General features: G+C 44.3%; 1 protein-coding gene across 1 annotated transcript in view; it reads right to left on the reverse strand.

The window, feature by feature from the left end:
- MYO5A (myosin VA) overlaps window positions 1–13,972 on the reverse strand; it is a 100,083-nt gene extending 86,111 nt beyond the window's left edge. Inside the window, exon 1 of the mRNA XM_061446967.1 lies at window positions 13,768–13,972. Coding sequence (XP_061302951.1) covers window positions 13,768–13,794 — 27 coding nt within the window. The 5' untranslated portion in view covers window positions 13,795–13,972. The remainder of the gene's footprint in view (window positions 1–13,767) is intronic.
- Window positions 13,973–17,176: the final 3,204 nt, after the last annotated feature.

Raw genomic sequence — 17,176 nt, forward strand, 5'->3', positions numbered from 1 at the left:
ACAAGACTTTACCCTCCTTTCATAAAAAGGCCAAGTAACCAGGCAGGATCGGACATTAGAGCATTTCCAAGACAAGCAGGCTGCTGCAGTACCCATCTCAATTCTTCTTATGGCCTGAAGGAAATGGCATCATTAACTTTGCAAAAGAATCAAAACAAAAATCATCAGTTTTCTTAAAGGCAGCAGCATTTTTGGGGCATGGAGCATATTTTCTCTCTTGTTGCTCAGCAACAGCCATTTATATACCTCATACCTCTTGTACAGTTTAAGGCCTGGCATTTAGAAAGTGTTAATCTAAAGAGACATTTCCATCATGAAAATACATGTGACAATTTCTATTAATGTTTTATCTGAAAAACAACCTCACATAGCTCATTTACCCAATAGGAAGATCAGAAGCCTCGTGTTGTTCTGACCTGTGGGAATTCCCTGACCAGTCACATGCAGAGCTCCCAAACAGCATCCAGGGGACAGTGGTGACTGAGCTTCGCCCCAAGACACCACCACCACGAGCCTGCAATGCGACTGGCATTGGGTTTGCAGATGCAAGTCAAAGTGCCTTTCCTTCTTTCTTTTAAGCATTTTGATAAGGGATTCTTTGCATTTAGGGCCTGGTGCCTTGTAAAATGAAAACAACTTGCACGTTGTTTGCCATACACACCTTGATTGTACAAGGTACAATCAGAAACTGTTGGTATGCCACAAAGAATCACTGCAGCAAGATTTACACCTTGGGAAAATGTCTGTTGACTTCTGTTTATCTGAAACTTCACCTTGCTTCAAGCGACACAAGAAAAGCTAAATCCCCAACACAGGATACGTACACATGCTGCTACCGGCAACCCTGGTCAGCAAACACAAATGTAGACTTTTTAAAATTTCTTGAACTATTACAATTTTAGCAACCTTTCCACTGCAATTCAGAGGAAATCATCACCCTGCAAATCTATGCACTGGGTCTGACATCAAGGCCAGAAAACTCAGTGTTTTACCTTAAACTATCAAATCTCTCAAAGAACAGTTACATTCCCAGGTTGTAGTTGATAAAATTTTTGTAAGGCACGTTTTTAAGGAGTTAACACACATGAACTGTTTAAAAGTTGTGAATTATTTTCATCTTTAAAACCATAACTTTCTACATTCCATGTTGACTGCACTTACCCTCTACAGAATGTCATACTGAGAGAGACAGATCTGGTTTATACTCAGTCATTATTAACCCAGACAATACTTCACTATAAGCCGCTGCACGCAGGAACAGCATTTGTCAGCTCCTGTCGTGTTTCACAGACCCTCTTTCACAGGCTCTTCTCCACCTTCAGCCGCGGTGACCACCTTGTATGCTGTGATCATCGCTCATCTTGTGATGATGCCAGCAGCACCCACCACAGAAAGCCACTGGACAGCAATGGGACATCACATGCAGCGCTGCTGGGTACACCATGAAGTTGTCCACATGATGCTTCTGACAGGGCTTAACTAAGGCTGTACTGTCAATTACTGAAAAATAAATCATGTTTCACAAACAGGACTGGGGCAGGCCTGGACAAAGGTGTTAAATGGGAAGTGCAGCTACACGCTTCCCTACACTCCCACCACTGCCTAGAGCTTATGTAGTACAACAAGGAGTGATGATGTCCTGCACTACTGTCCCTGCAGCTCCCCACCTGCCCTGTCTGACTGCGGGGCTCCTCACACATCACCAAACCTGCAGTGCAATAACCCACATTAAAACCATGGTGAAACACCAGTACTTCTACTTTACTTGCTGCAGTATACCATTCCCATTCAGGGCAGCACACTGATCAAGAAACACTCATTTAAAGTAAATCAGGCTTGAAAACGGATATTCAAACCAAAAAAATCAATGCTTAAGAAAATATTTTCAACTGTTTCAATACTGTTTGAAACAGTTTTGATTTCTAGACCTGTCAAAGGAATGAAGGCGACTCTAAAAGATCTTCAGGAAGACGGCAATTACAGCTACATCAAACCCACCAATGTTTTGGTCGCTACTTGAGACAAACCAGCTGAATAACCACAATAAGGTCAGGGAAAACATCAAGCAGAAGCGTGACACCTACCCCAGACTGAGCGACAGGGAAATATTCACATAAAACTTCATTTGGGGTCATGCCCACACAGAGAGGCATACACTGCAATGCATTTTGAGCCGTAACACCAGAATGAAGGCCAGCACTGAATTATATGCTAGTGATTTCAAAAAGAATTATAAATCTGCCTTAAAACCCCTAATCCATGCAACCTGAAAAAGACGTTACAAGAGTTTTAGAAGAGCAGCCTGAATATTAAGCCAATGAGACGTATTGAAAAAAGAATATTAGGGAAAGGGTGCACAGTTTCATGTGTGTTTACAGTGAATGTTGTGGGTACATTACAAAAATACTCTGATTTAAGAACTTCTTAAAAGCCAATACTTAGAGAATACACAAAGCCCCCCATTCAAAGTGTCATGATTAATATCTTGGGTGCCAGAATTCAAGATTCAAGAAAACAAATACCATGAGGGCAAATGAAAAGAGTGGTTTTGTTTTAACACTAAGATGATGCAAGCCATAACACAGACTGCACAGCATCATTACCTAAATGCTGAAATACGCATTACTTTCAGGCCACTGGTACAAATTCAGTCCAGACCCTCATGTTTTCACTTGCTGATGTCACACAATGAAATGTTCTGGAGTGGATTTAAGATCTTACAAATCACCAGTCTCCAGAAACCTCGCCCACAGTACCCAGGGGAACTGATTCGTTTCTCACAACACGCAGCACAGCCCAAGTTTTGCTCGAGGACAGAAGGGGCTCACAGCACTGGCTGCAGCTGGTTCTTCATCCTGGGCTCCTACACGCAGAGAGAGGAAGCGCTGTCTTTTGTCTCGGTGTCCCCGCTTCAGCGCAGAGCCATCTGCATCACTGCCATGAGACTATTTGGTGTATCTGGCACTCGCTTAGGCAGGAAGGGGAAATAAAGGGTTGTATTGATCGGGCAGATGCACTGCGCCGTGCCCTGCTGCAGCACTGGGGTTTGAAACAAGAAGTTATTGAGGAAAAAGTCGTGGAGCCATAACTATCACCTGGCTCACAGAGGTGAAAAAAAGCTAAGTTTTCTGGTATCTGTAAAGCATCTGGTGTATGGAACATTGACGACTTAACTGTGAAAGCTTAACTCAAAAGTTAAAAATGAAAGGAAAGCTATTTGGCATAAATGTTGGTAGTAGATAAGAATGTACTTTTCCAAGTATCTCTCTGTAAAGTTGAGCTCCAATCTAAACAGCATTCTTTAGTTTTTACTTAATCCTAACCCCTGCTCTCCCCCAAAAACATAGTCACACTGAAAGTAAAACACCTGCTTGAGGTTCTATCATTGAAACAGAGCTTTTTCTGACTGAGCTAGACTTATTCAGGGAAAACTAGCTTTACTCAGCTAACCCAGAACGTAACTTTGTCATTACGGTCAAGTCCACACCACAGACACCTTTCTGCCATGTTATATAACAACGACCTGACATGAGTGAAGCACATCTAGCGAGGTTATATTGATTCCCACCATGCTTTCATGGGAAACAGAAAGTCCCCACGCGAGGAAACCAGAATGACCAGCTATGAACCAGCCCTCAAGCTCCAACTTCAAACCAGCCAGCAGTTAAACCTCCCACATGAGCCTCCACAAGAGCCAGGGGAAGCTGCGAAAGCAGAACTAGGGTTAAGGCCAATGCTGCTCTCAGGAACTCCCCAGCGAGAGCAGCTGCACTTCTTCCCCTGCAACCCTCAGCCCTGCTCCCATACATCCCCAAAGGGATGTAAATGCATGCACAGGAGTCACAACAGGGCTGCAAGCACCAGCACCACCAGCTCCCGAGTGCTGCCTGGTCCAGCCCATTTCCTCACTGCAATTCTAACCTCAATTAACATGAGAAATTACAGAAAACACCTCTGTCTTGGAGGAGAAATTAATGCCTTTCACAATAGCTGGAAATCATATTCTACATTCAGCCCTAGAGAAACTATCCCACTTCTATTCCGTGCAAGAAGAGATCTCTATCTGATTGTTTGCAACATGCCTATATAGCCTTTGTATTTCCAGTATATAAGACTGTCACAAGGAAAAGAGCACTCTGACATCAAATTCTAACAAGTTCTGCAAATGCTTCTCCTCATATAAGATTTCTCTAAGGGAGACAATGTCCTAAACAATGACATTATCGTCTGGCATGTCTGAAAAAGTCTTCCTTGTGTATTCCAGATCGTAAGCCAAAACTCTACTTACTTTAAACCTTAATAAACCATTGTACTAATAAACTATAATATGCTTGGCTGTACACCCGTCACCTATCTTAAACCCAAGAAAAAACAAACATTTCACTTACTTTCACATACATACAGTCTAAACCATCTATTTCCATCCCGTATCTCTTGTAACACAGATTTTCAGCTCTTTCAGAGGCAGTTGGTGTTTCACTTCCAGGCAAAATGGGCTCAATCTCCATGGAAAATACTTCCATATTTCTTATATTGGTGTACACTAACTCATAAGGCAACTTGGGAATCTGTCTGGCTTCCTCAGCAAAACAACTGAGGTCATCTGCTTTAAAGATACTTATGAATAACCCATGGAGTCTGCAGAGAGTAACGTGTGACAAGCCATGTTGGGGCAATGAATTCCTGCATTGTTAGACCAACTCATAGTATTTTTACACTCTTGTGCTACAAAGAGCAAGAGCATCCTCCTGTAAATCACAAAGTAATTGCAAAACTCTTGTCTTGTGATAATCAAATGGAACAACTCAAAGCCACCGTCAGTAAACTGCAGCAAGACTTCATGGGTTTTCATATCCATTTACAAAAAAGAGACCATATGAGTATGAAAGTCACTCAGATGAGAAGTCTCTGTTCTCCTGTATTTAGGAGAATACAGGAGAGAAACGTGCAGTTTACATCTAACCATACAGCAATCTTGGGAAACTTGACACAACAAGTCACACATCATATTATTCCTGCCCCCCCCCCCCCCCCCCCGTGTTACCTACTACAAAGACAGAGCTCTTCAAAGCAATGCTGCATTAGCCTTTACATTTAACTGTAAAGCAAGGGCTCTTATCAGACCACAGTGTATTTAAGTAGCCTGGAAGAGTCTGCTCTTAACCATCCTCACTGTCTCCTAAGAGCTAAATAAACTCAACAAGTCACTTCTGCTAATTACCAGTGGCACTTCGGCACTTTTTATCCTATATGAATCACCCTTACAGCCCTACCAACAGCCACACCTGAAGTGATGTTAAGAGGCAGAAATGAAGACTCAATGAGCAATGAGGGAAATGCAACAGCTTTCAAGATATTCATAAAATAACCACAACTCTCTCCAAGCAGCAGGCAGGTAACAGCCTCAAAGATGACCCTGCAGGCACAGCTGCACTCTGCATCCCTGACTGTTTCTCCTCCAGTGTCATCTTCATGCTGCTCCCTCAGAATGCTTCACAGCACGGTGACCCCTCATTCGAACTTATTTGATGTCAGGGTTTGTACCTTCTTCTCCCTTAACATTTTAAGAAGCTTTACCCCAGCCTTCAGTACCTGCACGCCATTAGTATTTAGGAAAAGATCTGTGACAATTCTTGCTATTGTTCCTGAATAACAGGGCAAAGAAATTAAATCCACGCCACTAAGGAGAACAGATGGTGTAAAGACACAAGATCTCTGCTCTTATTTATAAGTAATTTTATATTTTATATATATTTATATATTATGTATAAATTTATATATATTTATAATATATATTTCATATTTATATTTATATACTTTTATAAGTAATCCATTTTCACCTTCTTCAGAATTTGCATTAAAATTCACTAATACATTAAAAGTTGGATCAATATGTGCAACCCACAGACATACAGTAAGAGTGAAACTTTATTAGTATTGCCTAATGTTTCCTGTGCTGACCTTCCAGCCGCCTAATGCCCAGAATTCAGCAAGAGCAGCACTCCCCTAATGTAATCACACCAAGTACTTGGTATTCTTTTAAAAACAAACAAGCAGAAGAAACAAAAAAAAACAACAAAGCTTTTAGCCAGCACTGATTTTTTTTACATTTGTATATATACTGATACATACAAATAAAACTCCTGAATACTGTGATTAACTGAGAGCAGGCATCAAAGCAGCTGTATTGTGACAGAAAAAGTGGGGGTTATGACCCGGAAGGCCAGGAACAGGAAGATCCCAAACCACCAAGATTATCAGCTCTGTATCTCTGGTGCTTTTCACATGTGTGCAGTGCTAGGCAGCTCAGGTTATCCATCTCACATAGAATTTCACATCAGGCTGCTGTCTGCAGCACTCTGAGACAGTGGGCTATGCTAAAATAAGATGAGTGGAACCACTATGTCCCCGAGATGGTGAGTGTCCTTAAAGCAGAAGCTAGTCCTGAATATACTCTTGCTATTAAACATTAAAACTGGGTTTTAAGTGACTAACCTACTGCAACACTGCATACACAGTGCTTAACACAAAGAATTCAACAAGACGACATCCCCAGGATATGTTTTAATTTGTTTTCCTGCACAAATTACTCTGAACAGGTATACAACAGCAGTCATGCCCTGCAATAAGAGGAAAGCAAGAATAAAAGGCCCAATCTTTCAGATTTACATGCTTGATTTCAAAGCATGAATTAAGCAATGTGATTACTCACATGGAATAAGGATAATTTTTTGCAGTATCAGGCTTAAGCAAACCCAGGGTTAAGCAAAGCCAAGCAACACAGAGAACAGGAGGAAATGATGCAGTCCTAAGAGTGGCATAGAGCATGGACTGGCACCGACATGAAAGAGCTGCTCTCTGCCAGGAAGTCACTAAAAGCCTTGCTATTAGTGTTGGTAGACAAGGCCTTAGCAACCCAATCATACAACACTCCATCCTGGATGCAGCTCAAAAGCAAAGCCAACAAAAGGAAAAACTTACTGTACAAAGAGCCTTTGAATTCAACATGGTTTGAATTTTCTCTATCTCCCAGGCCATTTAGATACCAGATTTAATTCAGTGCCTAATGCATTTCTACTTGAAAGTTTTGGTACTAATTTAAACCAATCTCTTAGGAGCATCATCACCCCCAAACAAAAACATGCCTCTGTTGTGGTGTATCAGGAATGGGGCTCTGGTCTATGAAAATAACTTGAGGAGAAAGACATAGTTTGAGGAAAAAGTCAAAGTCACAGACATGATGAATATTTCCAAGAGCCACAGCTTTAGTCTGACCCTAACACCATATTTTCTGCAACAAGAACCATCTATTATTAAGGGTAAATAGAGAGTTCTTCCTTGCTATTTCAGCAGCAGAGAAGACAAGCAGAAGGTGAGCAAGCTGCTGCAACTCATTCAAGTAGCTTGCTGATGGAGCAGCCGGAACAATAGCCTTGGCCAAACACCATTTCTTGGCCTCAGGCCCAACTGTACAAATACTCACTACCAGAGTCCAGCACGATACAGACAGTAGTAAACACTGCTCCACTCCAGCAAGCACAAAACTGGATCAGAGTTAACCTCTGCGCCTTCAAGCGTACAAAATCAAACCCAACCAAGCAGAGTTCAGACTCTGCTCATCCCTAACTTCATTCAGGCAAACCAAGCTAAGCTGCCTTTAATCAAAAGGCATAAAACCCACTGTATCAGAGGAGCTCTTGCTGCTTTTGGAGCTCAAAGTGAAACTGAGTCCATTACTTCCCACTAGCCAAGATGCCTTTCAAACCAGCAACGTCTGTACATATGCTCATATATACATGCATGCATCACAGACTCCAGTAATACAAGCAACGCTTCAAGTAGTCAGGTATTTGTTTAATGTATTCTTTGTGTTTTCAAGTAATGAAATCCAAATTCAATGTCCCTGTAGGACACCCCAAGTTGCTGGCTCCTCTGAGGTCAGCTGCAGATGCTGTTCTGACTTGCCAGAAATCCAGGCACCATCCCACTGGTACCCACAGGACAGCAGACTTGCCAACTGAGCACTACTTTTCCCTCACAGCAGAAGCACCATTTACAATTAACCTATCACTTCTTGCTTTTTTTAAATCCTATTAAAAATAGACCATCCAGAAACAGTGAAACCTTGTGATACTGGACGGTTATGTGACTTCCTCCGATTCAACTGGTTCAATGAGCAAATCTCAATAACAAAAATGCTTTCTTTAGTCCTACAAAGGTTAAACAATGAGTCTCATTAAAGAGCGAGACAAATTTCTTTGTTATTAGAACTCCGCAAGGCCCCAGGATGAGCCCCATGCATCTGCCTGACCAGCCGCTTGGTCCCTTCCAACTCAACCTGGAGCTCTGTGGCTCACCAGAAGATAACAGTGGTCATTGCATGCATTTCCTGACACAGCAGGAGCTTGACAGCACTTTATCTCTTCATTTATTTCTCTAAAAAATAATAGTAATCCATTACCTAAGCCATCTGGCACACACTATAAAATCACTGCAGTAGAAACAGACTGTAAATAACCAGTGGCAGCTCAGCATACAGACACTATTATTCTGCAAGGATTCCTGATGACAGTTTGTGGGAGATTCCCACACAATCCACTAATATTATTAGGTAAATGTTTTAACATGATACCCGAATTAAGAGAAAAATAAGACCAATTATTATAAATAGGACCTTCACAATTATTTTTCATATAACAAAGAATTCACACAACTTTAAAGATGAGGTCTGCAGCAAAAAAAAAAAAAGATTAAAAAAAATACATTTTTGAATATGAAGCTGTGACCTCCTGTCCCCAAAAGCAGCTCCCAACAATGCTACACTCTCAGTGTTTGAGTAGGCCTCCCAAAAACACCCTCCCAAACACTATCTGTGTGCTGCGAGCAGCTTTCACAAACAGCTTGCTATCTCTCAGGCCCCACCGGCCTGCCCAGGGTGGTTTCATTTCCTCCTGCGGCCGCGCTCAGCACCCAGGGGCTCTGAGTCAAGCCATTGCTCCTCTTGTTTCCCAAGGCTCACACTTTCTTTTAACAAGAAGGCTGGATTGCTGACATGTCACAAAGCTGCTGTTAGAAAGCCAAGAGGCTTTTCAGCTTCTTGGGCTGCTCTGGTTGGCATTCAACTCCAGGAAACTTCTTACAAAAGCATAATAAAATGCCCAGGTTAGGGCAAACCAAGTATTGTTAGGTAATTACATCCCCAGCACCTCCACTTTAAAGGCAATAGGAATAGAGCTGGTGCAAAGCTGGGAGCTGCCACAGAGTTGCCATCAGGTTTGCTCTAGTGGCACAGCAGGTCCCTGAAGCAGAAAAGCAACTGAAATATCCCCTCTTCTGCTGTATTTTTTAGAAGAGACACAGATACAGCTAAAAAAATACAATGTAAATGACATCTCTGTCATTTTCATGTGAAATTGACAGTAAACATCTGATTTCTGCAACAGTCTTTCTGCTCTAAACCACATGGGTCCAACTCAGAGGTAAGAGCAGGATGCCCAGGTCATGCGTGGAGATGAGTGACACCCATCTCTGCATTACAGGGCAGCATGGCTCTGGAAGAACAAAGCAAAGACCTACTGAGACAAGTGGTTACCGTTTAATGCTTAGTAAACACTTATGTCACATGCAATAGTTTGAATGGCAATATACAAGACTATATCATTAAGGCAGGGGGTTTTAACCCACCAAAAAAGCCCATTAATAAGCACAGAAATTTGGCAATAGTTGTATTTTCTCTCACGCTCAAGCTGTTTTTTTGCTGTATTTCCCTCCCTATGTACCACTGACATACCCAAGATGAGCCATAACCTGGTCAAAATCTGCCTTTTGCCATCTTTGTTCGTAAGGACCTGGCACAACTGGACCGAGGACCAAGTTTCATAACACTGCACACAGAAGCAGCTGCCTGCAAACTGCCCCAGGAAAGCAAGAAAGGGCTCCTTGGGATGCTGGGGAGTCCACAAGCAGTGTTTTGTTCTATGCAGTTCCCTCTGACACTTCCCTAACTTAATTTACTGCTCATAAACCTCAAACTGAACCATTTCAAGGACAGGGCAGCAGGACTGAAGGTCAGGTACCGAGTTCAGCTTGCCCAGATGGTGCTCACCCACAAAACTGTTTCCTGATTGCTCTGTGTTCAAAGGAATATTGCCACTCACTTTAACTGAAATTGGCTTAAGCCCTAAGTTAGGAGTGAGCTGGCTGGAGCCTCCTGCCCCTAATCTCAAAAATACTGGAACAGGAGGAATGTATTGGTAGCAGCAAGAATGAAAATAAATGAATGTCTGACTGCACAGATAAATAAATAAAGTGTGCTGTGCACAGCCATACAAAACCGAAACAGAAATCCCAGGAGGGCAAAGCAGCATGCTCTAGGAAAGCATGGCTTGAAACAGAAACACCTCAAACCCAGGCAAAAAGGGATAGAGACGGAGGACAGAAATGACTGAATGTCAACTCTTCACTCTGACTTTAACAGAGGTGAAATAAACACAGCGATCTGATTTGTTAATTTTCATGTACAGGTGCTGGGGCTTGGTTTTACACATCTAAAGCTCACAAAGATGTGCAACACAAAACATGGCAGTTCAGCCAGTGCAGAGAAGTCAGATGAGCTCCATGTCCAGGCAAAGCATTCTCACTTGTTCTTAATTTCCAAGGAAAGCAGATTACATCTAACAGGAACCGACACATGGCCTAGATTGTCCCTATCAATTTTTATGGATCAGTACAAGTAGGTCAACAGTTACTGAAATGCTGATCAGCTACATCTGATCACAACTCAGCAGGGCTATGGTGATACAGGAAACAGAGAGAGATTCTCCCAAGTTTGTTTCCAAAGTCAAAGAACCAAAGCTTTCAGAAATGATCTTACGGCAGAACCACCAACCTGCCAGTGATAGATGCCCAGTGGGACAAGTTAAAGAGAGCTCACAGGCATAATATTTTAAATAGGAATGCCCAGGATATAACCCATGGAGCAGTTTTAAACTGCTGCATCCCACAACTGAAGCTAATGCCTTCAAGCAGGGTCTGTACCCACAGCATCACAGGATATAAAGTCAGGCACGGTTTGGGCCCGTTGTTCATAACTATCTTGTGAGTGTGCCAGAGCAAGTCCTTTAACTTAAATCCAATTTCCAGATTAACCATAACCATACACAACAAAGAGGCTGCCTACACAATGAGGTCACCGAGTTTAGACATACACCTGGATGAATCAAGGAACAGGATTTTCACAGGAGTGACTCAAAATTGTGCATTGCTAGTTCCTAACAAAACAGAGTTTAGCTTGGGAAAATAAAAGCTCCTTTACGCTATTTCAAGGTGGCACACGGTTGGGACAATGGGTGCTACTTTTACACTGCCATGCAAAGGAACCAGATTAGAAGGCTCACCAGTGCATGTTAGCAAAACTGGACACACTGAAGCATATAGCAGAGAGCCCCACTTCCACAAACGACAGCTGAAATACAAGGTCCACGTCTCCTATTCTCAGACAACATTTGCAGAGATGCTGACAACCTTCTTGCGACACTGGCCATCCAGTCATTGACGTAATTCTGCCAACTGTTTCCAAGTAACTCACACGAACACAGCTACCTGAGCAACTCGGGCGAGCTGGGACATGGGCTTCCAGTTAAGAGAGCTCTCAGGCTCTTTGCTCCAGGGGGGGCACATGCACTTAGACAGCCAGTAATGACAGACCCTACCTTGCTTGCCAGCATGTTCTATGCCAACACCATACGTTAAGTGTCAGTGCTATACTGGAAGCTCTGGTGCTTTAAGCAGCTGTCCTGAATGACAATCCTGACTCTGCCTGCCAATACAGAAAAGATGAAAAGTCGCTCTTTCTGTGCCTACATATGGCTCTGAAGAGGACAAGAACAGCCTCTGGTGTGAAACACAGAAGCAATCTCACTGGCCTTGGTCACCCAGCATGTCCCTACTGGACGATCATGCCTGTGCTTGTCTGACTTTGCATTTGCTCTTTTTACCTCTGCGTGCTATGACCTTACATCCATTATTTATGTTACTTAATTAAGGATGAGATACTGAATGTGATTTAACCAGCATGCTGCCTTTACCTGGGGAAGAAGACAGCAGAGACAATTTCTCTTGAATGCTCTGCAGCTCTCCTATCCCAGCACCCAATGCAGAGCAATGACTTCCTTGGGAACTACAAGGGGTCCTGAGCTTTCTACTGTTACACAGTCCCAAGACAACAGGACATGCACATTTTTGGGGCACCTCCTGACCAAAGGATTTAACCAGTCAAGGAAATTAATTCAAGGTCTGGCAGGGTTGGAAATTAAAAACCTAAGTATTTCTGATCAACTCCTTATGAGGCATCTTAATTCTGTAAGAACCTTCACAGAGAGAGATGAATCAAGAATACCTTTCCAATGTAACTCCTCACATAGAGGCCTATTGGGCGCCTGGGAACAACTGCAGCACCATTTCTCTCTTGACCAGAATGGTAATTTTCATCCTGTATTGCAACGACAACAGAGCTGCTTCTCTGTGAGACACAAGGCACTAAGATGCCTCATATCCACTAATGCATTAGCACTCTGGTGGTGCAGGCATGCACCTCACTTCCTCACATTCAATCTCTCCTACACAAATACACTATTCAGATATGGTCAAGCCTATTGAAGTGACTCTCTGGTTTGATTTGCACTGATAGACAGTCAATGTGTTGTCCACTGCATACAATGTAAATAAGGCAAACTATTCATGCCAAAACAAAAAGCCTGTTTCCTTTCCCCCCTCACACAAAGAGCTAGACAGGGGATAATTCTGGAGTATGTCATGCACCGGCTCAAGCATCTGGATGGCATGGCATGGCTTTCGATGAAGCACACTTTGTGCAAGCTTTCTGACAGAACTATTTGAAGTTTGCTGCGCTGCACTGTGGTGCTCAGTTGTGACCCCAGTCAACTCTTCCACCCTTAGAAACTGAGCTCTGTCCTTTTTTCCCAGTTTTTTACACCAGATCAAGGCAGAGCGATGAAGACAATGCATTGTTAGTGGAGAAAACAATCACTTCCACAGCTATCGATCTGCAGGCTTAGCCATCATCAGGATGTTCAGGGCAGTAACTACTTCCAGGTGGAAGCTGATGAGGTACTAACACACAAGGCTAACAAGATTAGGAAAATGCCTGTTTGAAACGCATATGAGAGTCACACACAGCATCACTGCTGACTGTAGGGCTTCTGAACGACTGCCAAGAGAATAAATACAATCTAAAGGTGCAGTGTCACCGAAAAGGTTAGTTTAATATCAAAGCGCCTATGCTGTAGAAGTGGTTTCTCTGCAAGGAGCAGGGCGGTGTTTCTGAAGGAGACAGCCGAACAGCGCAGACCCGCGTGCAACGGGATGGCCATTCCAACCCGAGGCGCTGCAAGGAGCGGCGCATCCCTACGGAGACGGCTGACCCGCCCGCTCCCGGCACGTCCCCGCTGCCCAGGCCGGGGCGGGCGGCACGGCCGTTCCCCTGCGCTGCTCTGCGGGCACACACCGCCGCAGCCTCCCCACGCCCGGCCCGGGAGCAGAGGGCCCTGACTCACCGGGCCGAGCACGCACCGCCGGCGGGATGCGGCTCCATCCTGGGAAGAGGCGCCGGCTCCCGCCGGGGCGTCTGCCGGGGCCGCGGCTGGCAGCGCCGGCCCCTGCCTGGCCCCGCTCGGCGCGGTGATGCCAGCCCGGGCCGCGCTCCCCCTCGCCCGCCCCGCGCAGCCCCCGGCCCCGCCGCCGCCCTACCTTCGTGTAAAGCTCGGAGGCTGCCATGGCGCAGGGCGCGGGCGGGCGGCCCCTCTGCGGCAGCCCGGCGGCGGGAGGCGGAGGGCGGCGGCGGGAGGGAGGGCTGAAAGGAGGCGAGAGGGAGGATGCTCAGGCGGCGGCCCGGGCGCGCCGCGCCATGTTGCTACCTGCGGGGCGGCCGCCGCTCTGTGCATTGTGGGAGCGGCGCGGGCGGTGCCTCCCACCGGCGCGGGCCCCGGCGGTGACCGCTGCGTTCCGCGCTGCCGGGCCCTGGCAGCGGGACACCCGCCCGGCTGCCCCCGGCCCGGCCCGCGCCTCCTCCCGCCCAGGGCAGGAAGCGGCATCCCTGGGCTGCCTGTCCAGAGAGCGCAGTTACCGCTCGTTCCTGCACCGCCGCTTTGGGTTTGTTGTTTCACAGCCAGCGCTACTCGAGTTGCGGTCCGCGACCCGCCCTGCAGCCGGGGATAGCCCTGCGCCCTCCTCTAACCCTCTGGGAGAGGAGCCTCCTGTGCACCCTCAGCCTGCTGGGTTACAGCCTGCTGCAGCCTCCCTGAGCCCCGCTGACATCCTTCCTCCTACCCCCTTAGTCACATTGTGGGTTTCTGCATGTATTGCCCGAGAGCCACGTTTTCCGTTTCTTGTGTTCTCCCTCTGATCCTGATCCCATCCTTGCATTGTTTACCATCTTTTCCAGATTGATTGCTTCTTTACATTGGAAACGCTACGGAAAACACTGCAGAGAACAGGGCCCAAAAGAGTTTTGTCGAAAAGCAAGACCAGTTCTCACCACGAAGTGACAGCACATATCTGTGAAGTTTTAATGTCCGTGTCAAAAGGGAATGAAAAGCATAATCCATGTTCTGCCTAGGTCTTAAAGTGGCACCTCATTGCTTTATGAATCATTAGTGGGTGTTTTGTATAGCTCACAATACACCAAGAGTTCTTTTGACAGCAGAACTGAAGCTACATGACCTTTCTGTATTTTCCTTCTTCCCCGTAGCAATGCCTCCTACCAGTACAAGTGGTCCAACATACAGACAAGTTCCAAACAGTGACTTTTGCCACACTCCACCAAACTGCTTTTGGCTTTTCCTTTCATTCCTACAAGGAGTCCAGACCAGATTCCTGTAAGTTGCTGTCCAGGTCAGCAGTGGGGTTTTTGGCTAAGCTTGCACAGCTGCTCTTCACATGAGCACTATGTCAAAAGAGAGATATATCCTAAAGCTGCCACTCATCTTTCATGTGTAACACAAAAGAGATCTGGGGTTCATTTAACAGTGTAACCACTCCCCATTAACAGACTTCATCTAAGAATCTGTAGGTTTGAATCGTGAATCTGTTTTGTTTTCACAAGGGACAGGACCCTCTGTTCTGTTTGCTGCTTCACATCCAGTATTCAATACCCTTTCTTCACTGTATCTATTCTAAATTCAAAGACTCACTTCAGGAGTTTGCTTGGGCTGTGGATTATTGTATCAGCCATTCACAGCTGGAGCTCAGAAGCCAAATGTAATTATAAGCCCCAGCAAAAAATAGATATCCAAGTCCAAAATATGCTATGATTTGACACAATTTGTATAAACCAGGATTTCAAATCTGTCATTAAGGACAGGAATCGGGGGCACCGAAAGTTGCCAAGAAACAACCTGTTTGTAATGCATTTAGACTGACTACCTAATTGTTACTTTTAGATGCATATCCTGCATCAAGCAGTTGCTGGCAAGATTCATCTTGTGTCTTGCACAGCATCTTTTCAAAAAGACCATTTATGGCATTTGATTTCAGAGCATATATCCCAGGGTATTCGAGCTGTCAATGTACAGCTCATGTAGCTGACACAGTCCACATGAAGAATTTATACTGAATTGAAGCCAATCAAAAAAAAAAAAACAACAAAACAACCCCAAACCGAAAGAGGAATAATCCTATGAATTGAGTTTATGTAATTTTTTTCACAAGTGACTACAAAGCATCTATCTTTTCTCTTCCATCTATGTTCCATTATGTTTACATCCATAATCTGTTCAGCTGTGGCAGAAAAATTCTCCAAACTGTCACACTGTACCACAAGTGAGCAGTGGATTCTCTGTTGGCCAAACAAGAAAGGGAATTCATTGCAGGCACAGAAACAATATGTAGTGGTAATATGAAGAACATGAGATAGCTTATATGGCACAGTGGATGGGCCTATCCACTCCCTCAGAAAAGCATTTGTATATTCAGCATGGACCATTGGTGTAACTAATCACTGGAAAGACAGACAAAGCTAACTGAGAAATTCATAGGCTAAAATCCTCCACTTACTCTTTCCCATATTCTCACACTACAAGGATTAGGCCTGTAACTTTTAGCTGCAGAAAACAAACCGGGCTGGTTTCAGCTGGCACTGACCGAACAGTTATCAGTTAAGAACTCTGAAATGTCATGCACGAGATACGTAAGAAATAAAATCCTGTTCCATGCACATATTCTCCCACCAATATTTGCGATTTACTATAGGTTTTTTTCTGGCCTTACAGAAAAGACAAAATCTACATAATGAAATTTCCATACAAAAAGCTTGCCTCAATCTATGCCTACACTAGGAAGATTTCACTTGTCTCTAGAACATCACGTATGTATTTTCTTTCCGATGCATTAGCCAAATTTTTCTCAACAGTATAAAATCCACCACCTGCAAACAGACCTGAAGATCAGTAGAATCCAGTTCCCATTCTTGCATTTAAGCATTCTTGTAATTACAGCCATATAATTCAATGCCGTGCATTTAGTCAAAATCCTGTTACTCAAGGACGACAAAGAGTTGGTTTTTGACTCAAACCCAGTAAGGAAGCAACCCTACCATGCTAATGCAGAAGTACCAGCAGCGGTTGAATCCAGTCTCTGTGGAGATGTCATTTGATTATTCCATAATACTGTCAAGGGAAGTTGACATCATCCAACCATAGTCCTCTTTAACAGGAGCTACAACACTGTTCTGCAGTAAAGTAAAAAAATGCTAAACCCAACTGAAATATGTTATTAAACTTAGACAAAGTCAGAAACAATAAGTATTTCATCTTCCCATTTTAAACTAAAGTCAAAGAAACATCTCTCTGAACGGAAGGTGTCCCTGCCCATAGGAGGAAGGTCGGAATCAGATGATCTTTAAGGTCCCTTCCACCCAAACCATTCTGTGATTCTGTGAAATCAGTGGAGACTTTGTCAGTATTTTCCAAAGCAGTAAGTGAATAGAGTTCTGTGCCTCCTATAAATACGGATATTTATTATTGAACATGGATCAACCAGCATCCTCACTGTAACAAAGATGTACTGCCGGAGAATGACACTGACAATTCTGTCACCTGTCCCTGAACTACTGCTTTTCCAAGTACATCACTTGAGCTCAAGGGTATGTCTGCCTCTGTGC

Source organism: Pezoporus flaviventris, unplaced genomic scaffold (genome assembly GCF_033815535.1).
Source record: "Pezoporus flaviventris isolate CSIRO_AGI_PZ_B2104156 unplaced genomic scaffold, CSIRO_AGI_Pfla_v1 ptg000006l, whole genome shotgun sequence".
Lineage (NCBI taxonomy): Eukaryota > Metazoa > Chordata > Aves > Psittaciformes > Psittacidae > Pezoporus > Pezoporus flaviventris.